This window comes from Spironucleus salmonicida (genome assembly GCF_000497125.1).
Source record: "Spironucleus salmonicida strain ATCC 50377 chromosome Unknown tig00000055, whole genome shotgun sequence".
In the NCBI taxonomy this organism is placed as follows: domain Eukaryota; phylum Fornicata; order Diplomonadida; family Hexamitidae; genus Spironucleus; species Spironucleus salmonicida.
Genome location: NW_027150735.1, coordinates 1 through 10,273, shown reverse-complemented (window position 1 = coordinate 10,273; position 10,273 = coordinate 1). Strand labels below are relative to the sequence as shown.

General features: G+C 42.6%; 13 protein-coding genes and 2 non-coding genes across 15 annotated transcripts; 7 read left to right on the top strand and 8 right to left on the bottom strand. All coding sequences in view use genetic code 6, as the record gives it.

The window, feature by feature from the left end:
• Nucleotides 1–213: 213 nt before the first annotated feature.
• SS50377_28829 (uncharacterized protein) lies at nt 214–615 on the bottom strand (the record flags this gene model as incomplete). Its single annotated transcript, XM_067912583.1, has 1 exon — nt 214–615. The coding sequence occupies one exon, from the start codon at nt 613–615 to the stop codon at nt 214–216; it is 402 nt and encodes a 133-aa protein (XP_067760088.1).
• Nucleotides 616–739: 124 nt separating this feature from the next.
• On the top strand, nt 740–1,264 carry SS50377_28828 (uncharacterized protein; the record flags this gene model as incomplete). Its single annotated transcript, XM_067912582.1, has 1 exon — nt 740–1,264. The coding sequence occupies one exon, from the start codon at nt 740–742 to the stop codon at nt 1,262–1,264; it is 525 nt and encodes a 174-aa protein (XP_067760087.1).
• Nucleotides 1,265–1,534: 270 nt separating this feature from the next.
• SS50377_28827 (uncharacterized protein) lies at nt 1,535–2,521 on the top strand (the record flags this gene model as incomplete). The annotated part of the gene is made up of 1 exon (XM_067912581.1): nt 1,535–2,521. One exon carries the CDS (start codon nt 1,535–1,537, stop codon nt 2,519–2,521), a length of 987 nt encoding a protein of 328 aa, XP_067760086.1.
• An 84-nt stretch (nt 2,522–2,605) lies between these two features.
• On the top strand, nt 2,606–3,151 carry SS50377_28826 (uncharacterized protein; the record flags this gene model as incomplete). Its single annotated transcript, XM_067912580.1, has 1 exon — nt 2,606–3,151. One exon carries the CDS (start codon nt 2,606–2,608, stop codon nt 3,149–3,151), a length of 546 nt encoding a protein of 181 aa, XP_067760085.1.
• A 26-nt stretch (nt 3,152–3,177) lies between these two features.
• On the bottom strand, nt 3,178–4,356 carry SS50377_28825 (Transmembrane domain-containing protein; the record flags this gene model as incomplete). The annotated part of the gene is made up of 1 exon (XM_067912579.1): nt 3,178–4,356. The coding sequence occupies one exon, from the start codon at nt 4,354–4,356 to the stop codon at nt 3,178–3,180; it is 1,179 nt and encodes a 392-aa protein (XP_067760084.1).
• A 348-nt stretch (nt 4,357–4,704) lies between these two features.
• Nucleotides 4,705–4,944, bottom strand: SS50377_28824 (uncharacterized protein; the record flags this gene model as incomplete). Its single annotated transcript, XM_067912578.1, has 1 exon — nt 4,705–4,944. The coding sequence occupies one exon, from the start codon at nt 4,942–4,944 to the stop codon at nt 4,705–4,707; it is 240 nt and encodes a 79-aa protein (XP_067760083.1).
• Nucleotides 4,945–5,026: 82 nt separating this feature from the next.
• On the top strand, nt 5,027–5,548 carry SS50377_28823 (Ribosomal protein L11; the record flags this gene model as incomplete). The annotated part of the gene is made up of 1 exon (XM_067912577.1): nt 5,027–5,548. The coding sequence occupies one exon, from the start codon at nt 5,027–5,029 to the stop codon at nt 5,546–5,548; it is 522 nt and encodes a 173-aa protein (XP_067760082.1).
• Nucleotides 5,549–5,565: 17 nt separating this feature from the next.
• On the top strand, nt 5,566–6,225 carry SS50377_28822 (uncharacterized protein; the record flags this gene model as incomplete). The annotated part of the gene is made up of 1 exon (XM_067912576.1): nt 5,566–6,225. One exon carries the CDS (start codon nt 5,566–5,568, stop codon nt 6,223–6,225), a length of 660 nt encoding a protein of 219 aa, XP_067760081.1.
• A 215-nt stretch (nt 6,226–6,440) lies between these two features.
• Nucleotides 6,441–6,512, top strand: SS50377_t20162. Its single transcript has one exon. It is a non-coding gene; the product is annotated as a tRNA-Asp (tRNA).
• Nucleotides 6,513–6,592: 80 nt separating this feature from the next.
• Nucleotides 6,593–6,826, bottom strand: SS50377_28821 (uncharacterized protein; the record flags this gene model as incomplete). Its single annotated transcript, XM_067912575.1, has 1 exon — nt 6,593–6,826. One exon carries the CDS (start codon nt 6,824–6,826, stop codon nt 6,593–6,595), a length of 234 nt encoding a protein of 77 aa, XP_067760080.1.
• A 317-nt stretch (nt 6,827–7,143) lies between these two features.
• SS50377_28820 (uncharacterized protein) lies at nt 7,144–7,455 on the bottom strand (the record flags this gene model as incomplete). Its single annotated transcript, XM_067912574.1, has 1 exon — nt 7,144–7,455. The coding sequence occupies one exon, from the start codon at nt 7,453–7,455 to the stop codon at nt 7,144–7,146; it is 312 nt and encodes a 103-aa protein (XP_067760079.1).
• Nucleotides 7,456–7,492: 37 nt separating this feature from the next.
• On the bottom strand, nt 7,493–8,065 carry SS50377_28819 (uncharacterized protein; the record flags this gene model as incomplete). The annotated part of the gene is made up of 1 exon (XM_067912573.1): nt 7,493–8,065. The coding sequence occupies one exon, from the start codon at nt 8,063–8,065 to the stop codon at nt 7,493–7,495; it is 573 nt and encodes a 190-aa protein (XP_067760078.1).
• Nucleotides 8,066–8,086: 21 nt separating this feature from the next.
• Nucleotides 8,087–8,158, bottom strand: SS50377_t20161. Its single transcript has one exon. It is a non-coding gene; the product is annotated as a tRNA-Asp (tRNA).
• A 659-nt stretch (nt 8,159–8,817) lies between these two features.
• On the top strand, nt 8,818–9,252 carry SS50377_28818 (Ribosomal protein S11; the record flags this gene model as incomplete). Its single annotated transcript, XM_067912572.1, has 1 exon — nt 8,818–9,252. The coding sequence occupies one exon, from the start codon at nt 8,818–8,820 to the stop codon at nt 9,250–9,252; it is 435 nt and encodes a 144-aa protein (XP_067760077.1).
• A 220-nt stretch (nt 9,253–9,472) lies between these two features.
• On the bottom strand, nt 9,473–9,937 carry SS50377_28817 (Polysaccharide biosynthesis protein; the record flags this gene model as incomplete). The annotated part of the gene is made up of 1 exon (XM_067912571.1): nt 9,473–9,937. The coding sequence occupies one exon, from the start codon at nt 9,935–9,937 to the stop codon at nt 9,473–9,475; it is 465 nt and encodes a 154-aa protein (XP_067760076.1).
• Nucleotides 9,938–10,273: the final 336 nt, after the last annotated feature.

Genomic DNA, 10,273 nt, shown 5'->3' with positions numbered 1-10,273 from the left:
ATAGGGTCGTCTGTGAACCACTTCAAGAGCTGGTAGCGAGGCCTGCATTAATCAGCTAATACTTGCTATACTCATGTAAGTGAATTTTTCTGGTGCAGACTAACTGCCCAAAACGCTTCATCTTCTCCATTTTGCTCAAAAACTAAAATCACTATTATACGCCCGAGAGCATTATTGGGCGAAACCGCGAAACTGCCGCATTCGACCTAATCGTCAGGCGCCAGCGGCCTCCAGAATCAAGTCCCGGACGAGGAGCGCTATGCGGAGCGCGCGGTCCTCGTTACCCGTTTTTCCCACGCCGACGAGTACCGCGAACTGGTATTTCGCGTCTGCGACAACGAGCAGCTTCGGGAAATCTGCTACCTGCAAATTGGAAAACTTGACGTGTTCAGGCCCGTTGTCGGCCTTGAAGTACGTGTTACCGCCCAGCTTTATTGATGCCTGGACCCTGAGCTGCGCAAGCGAAAATGCCGTGCCGATTTGAATATCGGGCGTCTGCAGCGGTGAGAACGCGCTCAATTTCGGGGTTACAAACCCAATTCCGGTTACACTGTTCCCGTAGACGCTAAAAAGGAGCTGAAACCACTCCGCGGAGACAGTGGGGTTGTCGAGCATTTGTCATGTAAAGTGTATATTAGTATATAATAATATGTTAATGTAAAATTATTTGCACCACTCCACTTTAAAAATTTATTTTTATTAATATTATACTATAATATAAGTAATTATTTTCAGTAAAATGGAAAACCAAAACGAGCTGGAGCTGGAGAGCAGCCGGTTCTAGTTCCAGAAAACTACCAGCCTCAAGCCGCTACGCAACCACCTCACGCTACCGTACCCGACGCTTATTTTGACAAATTATTCGCTGAAAAATGCGCTTACGCAGTACATCGCCAGAGTGACGCAAACGCGCAGGCAGCACATCCGCTACGTCCAGCTGAAGGCGGCGCGGCTAAAACTGTCCCAAAACGTCTAAAAACTCTAAACACTCTAAAAACCCCATTTTTGCATCATCGAAATCCAGTCGTTCTTCGCGGTAAATCTTCATCAGCTCAAGTCGTAGATTTTTAAGTATCTCTTCATTTTCAAATCGGCTGCACTATTTAACTACTATGAAGTGCTCTTTTCGGCGCATTTCACGTGCACGCACTTGGGAATATTCGTGGCAAAAATTCCGCCAAACGTGAGAATTCAGGAGGGCGACTTTTATGGGAAAATAGAGACCTCTCTAGAGACAAAAACTACGTAAGTCATACACCAATGAGCTCAGAGCAGCCCGAGCGCTTTTGCGGACTCCAGCGCGAAGTCGTTGAGGGCAGAGGCTGCTTAGGTGAGAATTTGAGCATGAATTTGGTCCAGGGAAGGGGAGGTTAAAAACTGGATTACCTGCGATTTTACCTCATTCTGGAATTCGGACTTGCTGGCTTTAGCCGCGAAAAACACGTCTTTGAGGGCTTTAAAGTCGTTCATTTTAAAAATATTATGTGATTATTAATATATAATAATGTATATATATTTTCCGTTCCTTTATCAAATGTCCATGGTCGCATTCATTAAGCGCGTTCCTGAAAACGTCTCGGTGGGGGAGATAAAGGCGGCACTGGCGCCAGTGCAACTGACGTCTGTTAAAATCTTATCTGATTATAACGCTGAAATTGGTTTCTAAGCTAAAGATTTCGTTAGTTTGGTGTAAGCGTTTCCTACTCTCAAATTAGTGGTACTTGGCTAAGAGCTTCGTTTAGAGCTTCCTAAGGATTCCTCAAAAACTGTTGTGCTGAATAGAATTCCAGCTTTTGTTTCACAGGACGAACTTTAAATATATACTAATGAGTATTTAATACACCATAAGTATTAACCGTCGTTTGTTAATATTTTCATGTCTAAGTCTCGAACACAGTCTGCTAATTGTATTTTTCCAAGTGAAAATGATGCTAAATTAGGGCTTTCTCTTCTTTTTCCAGTAGATTTTTCTAACTTCTTAATGTCGAGAATTGGAAGAAATTATCTTAATATTATAGAAACTGCTGAAGCTGACGCAAGAAATGGTAAAGTATCTGATAATGAGGTTTTCCAGCTCGTTGCAAGAGGGTATGATTAGAAAATCGTAGAGTCAAACCAGGTTTAGGTCCCGACTAAAAAAGACACATATATTGATCATAATGTATAATAACATTCTTATTAGAAATAAAAAATAAATATTGCTGGGGCTGTTTAGCTTAATAATGTTATATAGAATGTGCAGTAAAAATAATAATAAGTTGAGAAGAAACAGATACCCTAGTAAGCTAGTTTAAACAGTGTTGTTTTAACAAATTTAGCTAAAATCACGTCTATTAACGAAATATTCGAAACCTTTAGCATTTTTGGTGAAATTCGCGAAATCACTCCTAGATACAACGGCTTCGTAGTTTTCTTCAAAAATGTTGTAAGCGTGCAGAAATTGGTTTAAAATGACGTTAAAATCGTAATTTAAGGGTGTGTAGTTAAGATTTAGAATCACGTTATCCAGTCAGAAACGTGAATAATTTTGTATAATTATCGTATATTTTCATCATTATTTTCATCATTATTATATACTAACTATATACAATTTCACTCCACCAAAATGACCGTAGATCTGCGCCTCCTCGACTCAGTGCAGTTCGCCACTATCCCGCCAGTGGAAAAGTTTTACCTTTCCAATCATGAAAAAATCGCTCTGCCGCTGAATCTCACCCACAATGCGATTCCCGCGCACCCCGACAACGCGCCAACGGACCACCGGAAGCTCCTCTTCGTAGCGCCTAATTTGGTCTCAATTTTCAAGTCGTTCCAGACGGCGCTGCTGCACGGCAGCGACGTCACTTTGGTCCTAAACAGCTCGGCGTTCACGCCCGCGCCGCGCGGGAAGACGCGTTTTACGACGAAAACGCCCAAAAATGTCACGATTTTCCCTCTTCACGGAAAGACAAAAATCAAGCTGTTCGCTGGCGGGGAACTGCGCGAAAATGGCATTCTGGACGTCAGCGGCAGCATTTACGGCATTTAAAACTGCTGCGATTTCGAAATTGAGGTCGATAAAGAGGTCCTGGTTGGAATGGAATGGAGGAGCGAAAAATCGAATTCAAAATTGAACTAGGCTATTTAGTATATTCGTCAATTTTTCAAGTGATCAGAATTTTAATCACACGCAAAATATCATTCAGTGACGGCAATAAGGCCGTTCGACGGTTCCTACGATCCGGAGGTATTTTCCACTTATTTGACGCTGGTGGGTTTTTTCTTGCCGTAAAGCAGTTTGTTCTCCGTCCTTAAAAACGGAACTGCCCTGAGCAGGTTGTTGTATAAAAACACGCCTGCGCAGACTAGAACGAAGCCTCCAATTCGTGTCAGTGTGGAGCGTATTTCCCACGTCTCCCAGCCCACGGCGAGAGACATCGCCCAGACTAAAATAGTCCTGCACGCGTCGAACGTCGATCGTGTTGCTGCAGAAACCCTCCTTGTGACCTCCATGCCGCAATAGTTCAGCCCCATCGTGGCGAACATGTAGCCGATTAGGATTGCGATTTCGGAAGGAGACTACCGTATCTAAAACGCCCAGGCATTGACGTCGTCAAAGACTTCGTTTGAAGAAGAAAATGGGTTAATTTGTGAGTTGAAAATAGGCAATAATATGGCGTAAAGCAAGATACCCCATGCACCCTCATTTCCAACGCCCAGGAAGCATGTTAACTGAATTTTACGCAAGAAAATTTCCTGTGAGATCACGAACATTGCAGAAAAAATACAACCGATAATCGTTAGTGCACTGCCCAGTAATGGGTTCAGTGCCTGACTTTGAGTAGAATCAAACAGAACCGACGAAAGTGTACTTATCATCGCCCCTGTAAATAATATTATCAAGCCGAGTATTTGTGGAAGATCGAATTTCTAACGGAAGTCTCGCCAAATCATTGCTGAGAACATCGCGACAAAAATTATTCTCACGTTTCTCAGAATTTAGTAAACAGATGGATCTGAATAAAACAGTCCAACGTTGTACAGAGTAGAACCTGCAGTATCGCACATGGTTGGGATGAGGAAAAGAAATACGTGCGGAAAAAACTTGTAATATGATTTTCCTTCTTTGAGGGGTTCCTTGGCAACGTTTCTTTGGACTCTAATAAACTCTATGATATAGTGGACAATTAAATTAAAAAATTATCCACCGAACATAAACAGAGTTTACACGTAAGGGTGGTTGAACTGGATGGGAGGACAACCTTCACATGGGGCAATAGTAAACTATTGCATGCCCTTTGCTGATAGTGTGGAAGTGGCTCCAAAGCAAAGCATGCCTATAATGACGAACCAGGCTCTAGAGGGGATGACTGCCATTTTAAATTAATTTAAATATATAATCTGGGAAAATATGTTAATATAATGCGTATTAGATCGGTTTCCTAACTATACAATAATAGAAATTATAGAATGGTATTTAATATATTGGGTTTATCTATATAATTCGTATACGACTTCAAATATACGTATTAGGGAGGGATAAACATATTATTATTATCTAATGTAACTTTTATTATTATTATTATTATCGTATAAATTAAATTTGATTTCAACAATGTGATTAATTTGATTTATCTTAACACTAGTATATCATACATATAGTAAGTAAAAATAACTTGCAAAACTTATATTATACAGCAGTATAATCATAATCTTAATAATACATCACATCATTTTATCGAATAAGTTCTTTAAATCGATTAGATCAGGAAATTATTAACCTTCAGTGTAAACATTTAAAGTTTTAGACTGTTTCTTCATGCAAAAAATAGAATAATTTTCAGGTAATTTGGACTCAATTTTAGTCATTCTGTGACCTCTAAAAGTCACTGAACCGTCTTAATTCGAGATTTTATTAATATCAAATTAACCTTCATGGCTTAAGCAAATTGGTAAAATGTTCATTTTCCCTTACGCTTTTATATATTATTTTATGCATTAATATGATTATAAATTTAAATTAGAAATAATTTTCCATTCCTTTGTCATGACTACCTCTGAAAACGTAATGAGAAAGATCAGAATCGAAAAACTCATCGTACATACCTGTATCGGTGGTGAAACCGACTAACTTACTAAGGCCACTAAGGTTCTTACTCAGCTCACCGGTCAGGCTCCTTCTTTCGGTAAGTCTCGTCTTACTGTCAGACAGTTTGGTATCCGTCGTGGACAGAAGATCTCCGCTTACGTTACTGTTCGTGGTGATAAGGCTCTTGATATCCTCGAGCGTGCTCTCCGTGTTAAGGCTTATGAACTTCCCCAGGCTTGCTTCTCCCCTGAAGGTAACTTCGGTTTTGGTATCACTGAGCATATCGATCTCGGTCTCAAGTATGATCCTTCCGTTGGTATCTATGGTATGGATTTCTACGTTGTCCTCGCTAGACCCGGACTCCGTGTTTCCAAGAGGAAGCACAACTAAACTCGTGTTGGTGCCCCTCACAGAATCTCCTAATAAGACGCCGTTGACTATGTTACTAAGGAGTTCGAAGTCAACGTTGTTGAAAAGTGATCACTAATTTCTAATGAATGCAAGAGTAAGCCCTCCACAAAAGGGGAGACCCTGAGGCAGTGCACAGCGACATGACTTGGAATAGTGTCTAGCAGGCGTTAACTTTATTTTATTTATTTATACCCACTCTCTACTAACGGCTACAATGGATTTCATGGCTTAGGTGGATGCCCAAACAGTCTGCTGCGGACGATTCCCGTACTGGTACCGAAAGGACGCCATCTAGGAAATCACCAACGACGACATAGCGGAGCCCAAGGCGCTCAAGGTGTTCGCGGAGCGTTCGCAGTGACCAAATAACTTACTAAGTCAGCTTCTCAGGTTTTCAGGCTGCTGCTCCAAGCCGCGTGCGCCCTCCGTGTCGTCAGCAAAAAAGCAGTTGCAGTCCCGCAGTGGCAGGATGCCGCGGTGCACCGCCTGCAGCTGTTTGGCCAGCGTTAGGCCCCTGGGGATCACCTCGTCAACCAAGCCCATCACGTATAGGGTTTCCAGCAGCTGCAGCACGGGCTACGCGATGCCGGCGCCAAACTCTAGGGATAGCGCTTCCTGGCCATGGTGCATCTGGCATACTGTGCCATGGGCCACCAGCACATTCAGCGCGCTAAGCCTCGCTCTTACACTCGCGCAGTGGCTGCTTGTCACAAAAATTTTCATTGCGTGTTGTGGGATGCAGCTGAGCAGGAAGCGTCGCCCGCCTGTCGTTCCGGTGCAAGAGGCCTAGACTAGCATTCCTTGGCGATTAGTCTCGTAGCACCGATGAGGCCAAGGGTTCCTCGCATATCAGCCCCCAACGAAAGCATGCGCGCACCAAACCTGGCAAAGTTCGGCCGGGCCTACATGGGCGAGCGTGGGACATTACCGGGCGGGTCCTGGGCAAAGGGCCATTTGGCATGCGGTTATAGTATAGTGGTAAGTATTTGCGCTTGTCACGTGCGAGACCCGGGTTCAATTCCCGGTAACCGCGCATTTTGGCATGTCCAGTGGCAGCGCGCACTTACTGGGCGGAGGGGCACCTACTCCCCACCAGGCACCGGGCGCCGCCGCTCACTCCAGCGCCAGCCGCTCGTACACCTCCAGCGACTCCTCCGAGTCCAGCAGCGCCGCGAAGTCCAGCAGCGCCCTCTCCCGCTGCTCGCGCCCGGCCTGCCCGTCCTCCCGCTGCCGGACCTGGGCCTGCTGCTTCCCGCGCCTCTGCTCGATGCCCCCCTCGGTCGTGAGCCCCGCCGAGCCGAGCATGAGCAGCGAGGACGAGTTCTTCCGGATCTCGTTCTGGTACATTTCGGATGGGGGTGGAGCGGAGGCTCGGGATAGATCCCCTGGCGCCATTGCGTCCGGCCCGGAGTGGGGGCGCATCGCACTGCCCTCAGAAACCGCTGAACCTCACTCCGCGCCCGACGGCCCCAGCAGCACGCGCATGGCCAGGACCAGACGGTTATCACGTATGGTGACTTCGATGGGCGTTGACGTGCAACGGCTGGCTCAGTTTCCGACTCCCAGGACGTACATTTCATTGGCTGGCAAAAGGTGTGCATGCAACATAGCTCGCACAGGAGTGTTGTAGAGTATTTACTCAACCCACCAGCACTCCAGCTCACTCACTCGCACGTACCTTTCTCCCCCTCTTGGCATGTCGCCTCGCTGGAGAGGTTGAACACCTAGCTCACATTAATTTGGATCGCAAGGTCGGTGTGCTTAACGGGAGGTCTGCACGGCGGCGCTTTCCTCGGGGTGAGCTGCGTGGCTGTCTCCGCGGGATCGTCCAGGATCCACTGCTTGAGCTAGTGCTTCCAGCGGATGCGCTTGATGGCCTTTTGGGCAAAAATACTCGTTGGGGCGAATTCGTTGTACTTGGGAGTCTGCGGCTCGGTGGTGGTGGGCGTTTTCTCGGCAGCCAGGTCTGCCCCCATTTTACCAATTGCAATAGTCAGCGAATATCGATAACAATCAGTTACTAAATTTAAGAGCAGGGCCATTTAGCGAATATGCGTATATAAGTTCGCCAGAGTGTAACTGGAGGGAGAATAAATATGGTAGCAACTTACGGTGAGGTAGAACAATCCACATTCCGGGTATTGTATACTGGCGGAGGAATGCAGTTCCGCTGCGCCTACAGCACCTACGCGCAAAGGTAGCTAGATGGCCTTCAGTGCGAGCTGGCGCGGACGTGCGATCGCCCCAGGCCGCATTTTCGGAGTGGGCGGCAAAGCGAGCCACGGCTGCACTGGGTAGCTGGTTTGCGCAGTGTGGGTGGACCATAAGGCGTGTGATGCCGAGGTCCACTGGGGGCTGTGGGACAATTTAGTAGCCGTGCGGCCTCCCCGTGCAAAATAGGTGCAGGAGAATCTGCAGGTGCGAGTATGGAACAAAACGCCATGCCACCTTTCTGGGACATACGGGCCGGGCGAGTTTCGGCTTAGAGTGTGGCTGTGCCTAAAACACTAGGCATATCACCTAGGAAAGTAGCAGCCTCATTTTGCACGTACAGAAATCTCCCACCCCAAACCTTCTAGTTTCCATAAATAGCCACACCTTAAAATGCGCGGTTACCGGGAATTGAACCCGGGTCTCGCACGTGACAAGCGCAAATACTTACCACTATACTATAACCGCATATTAATATAAATCTGCATTTATACCAAATTTATTAATGGAAATAAGGGGATACATATCAGAATTTAGTTATATGTTAGATATTTAATATATATGACTATAATTATAATTATTTAACATACTTTAGGTTATCAATATAATTAACACTCTATTTATTACTAACTCTACTATACTTATGAGAATTGTAAAAATATATAACTTTACAGAATCTTACGAAATGTTTTTAATGTAAGTTTTATTTTATAGATAGGTACCTAATTAATCGAATTTCTCAAATTTAGTATGGTAATCTACATTTACCAAAGATTTGAATATACAACTGATAAAAATTAGAAATAGTAATATATAAAGGAGTATAGCAGAAATTTATATTAATTTCGTAAGAATTTATACAGCATGAGATGTTCATCTTCTCTTGACATTCTCTTAGCTATGTATATTATTCTATGATTATTTATTTATCATAAAACTGAATTATAAGTTATATATTATATTACCAATAAATATGATTCTCTTATAAATATTTATAAATTTTCACTATTATATGCGAATGAATATATATTTAGTGTACCTAAAGTTTAAAGACAAAAACATGGCTAGAACGCGAGAAATCTAGATTTTCTAATTCAATTTGGATTCTTAACTCCACTCCTTGTCGCATGAAGAAAGTTAATTATGATCAGACAAACCTTCCTAAAGCTGATGCTCAAGGTAATACCTTTGGTATCTGCCATATCTTTGCTGCTAAGAATGATACTTTCATCCACGTTACTGATATCACTGGTGCTGAGACTATCGCTCGCGTCTCTGGTGGTTAGATGGTTAAACGTCATTAGGATGAGCCCTCTCCATATGCCGCCATGTAAGCTACCCAGAAGCTTGTTGAAGTACTTCGCGCTCGTCAAATCTCCTCACTCCATATCCGCATTCGTGCTAATGGTGGTGTTGGCAGAAGAAATTATGGTCAGGGTGGTTCTTCCACCATCCGTACCTTAGTTCGTAACAATTTCAAGATTGGTAGAATTGAAGACGTAACCCCAATTCCCTCTGACAGAACCCGTCACAAAGGTGGTAGAAGAGGTAGAAGACTCTGAGTTTATTAATTTTATATACGAACTTTTCAGTTTATATGAAGCTTAAAAATGAATTTACCGTAAGATGCTGGCATTTAAGTTGAAAGCTTAGCATAACTCCGCTACATTTCTTATGAAGATGGAACGATGTTCTTGTTACCTTAAAAAAAAATAATTCCAAGTTGGCAGGCGTGATTAAATTTCAAATATTGAATTTCAAATTAAATTACTAACAAGTTTATCACTCAACACCAACAAACTGGTCGTTACATCCTTCTCTACATCTTGCAAGTTCTATCATATAAAACTATATTCTAGGAACAATAATTCCATTTTCAGGTCCAAGATTTTACATAGAGTTAACTCTTACAATACTACCATGGTTGTAATCAGTGACTACTGTTTTATATGCTTCTAATAATTAATACCATTATAATTGATGAGCTTTATCTTTCATCGTTTTAACATCAAGTGGTTATACACTAAGGTTAGGAAAAGATTTTCTAAAACCAGTATAAATAAGATCATCCTGTGGTGTAAACTTAAATTACTTGAGGCCTTATTTTGTTTTTATAGATTTTAATAACATCTCAAAAGTTTCAGCAAATTTAAAAGCATATTCAGCCCAATCTTCTTCAATTTTTTGATCATTAGAAACTTTTGCATCTTCTGGTAGTGAATTAAGATCAATTACTTATGCAGACATATTAGGAATGGAAATTAACAGGAAAGAAATACAGAATAAATATTTATTATATTATACGTATCGTTAACAATTCACTTCCTTAGCCATGTTATTATAATATAGCGACCAGTTTGTTGGTGTTGAGTGATAAACTTGTTAGTAATTTAATTTGAAATTCAATATTTGAAATTTAATCACGCCTGCCAACTTGGAATTATTTTTTTTTAAGGTAACAAGAACATCGTTCCATCTTCATAAGAAATGTAGCGGAGTTATGCTAAGCTTTCAACTTAAATGCCAGCATCTTACGGTAAATTCATTTTTAAGCTTCATATAAACTGAAAAGTTCGTATATAA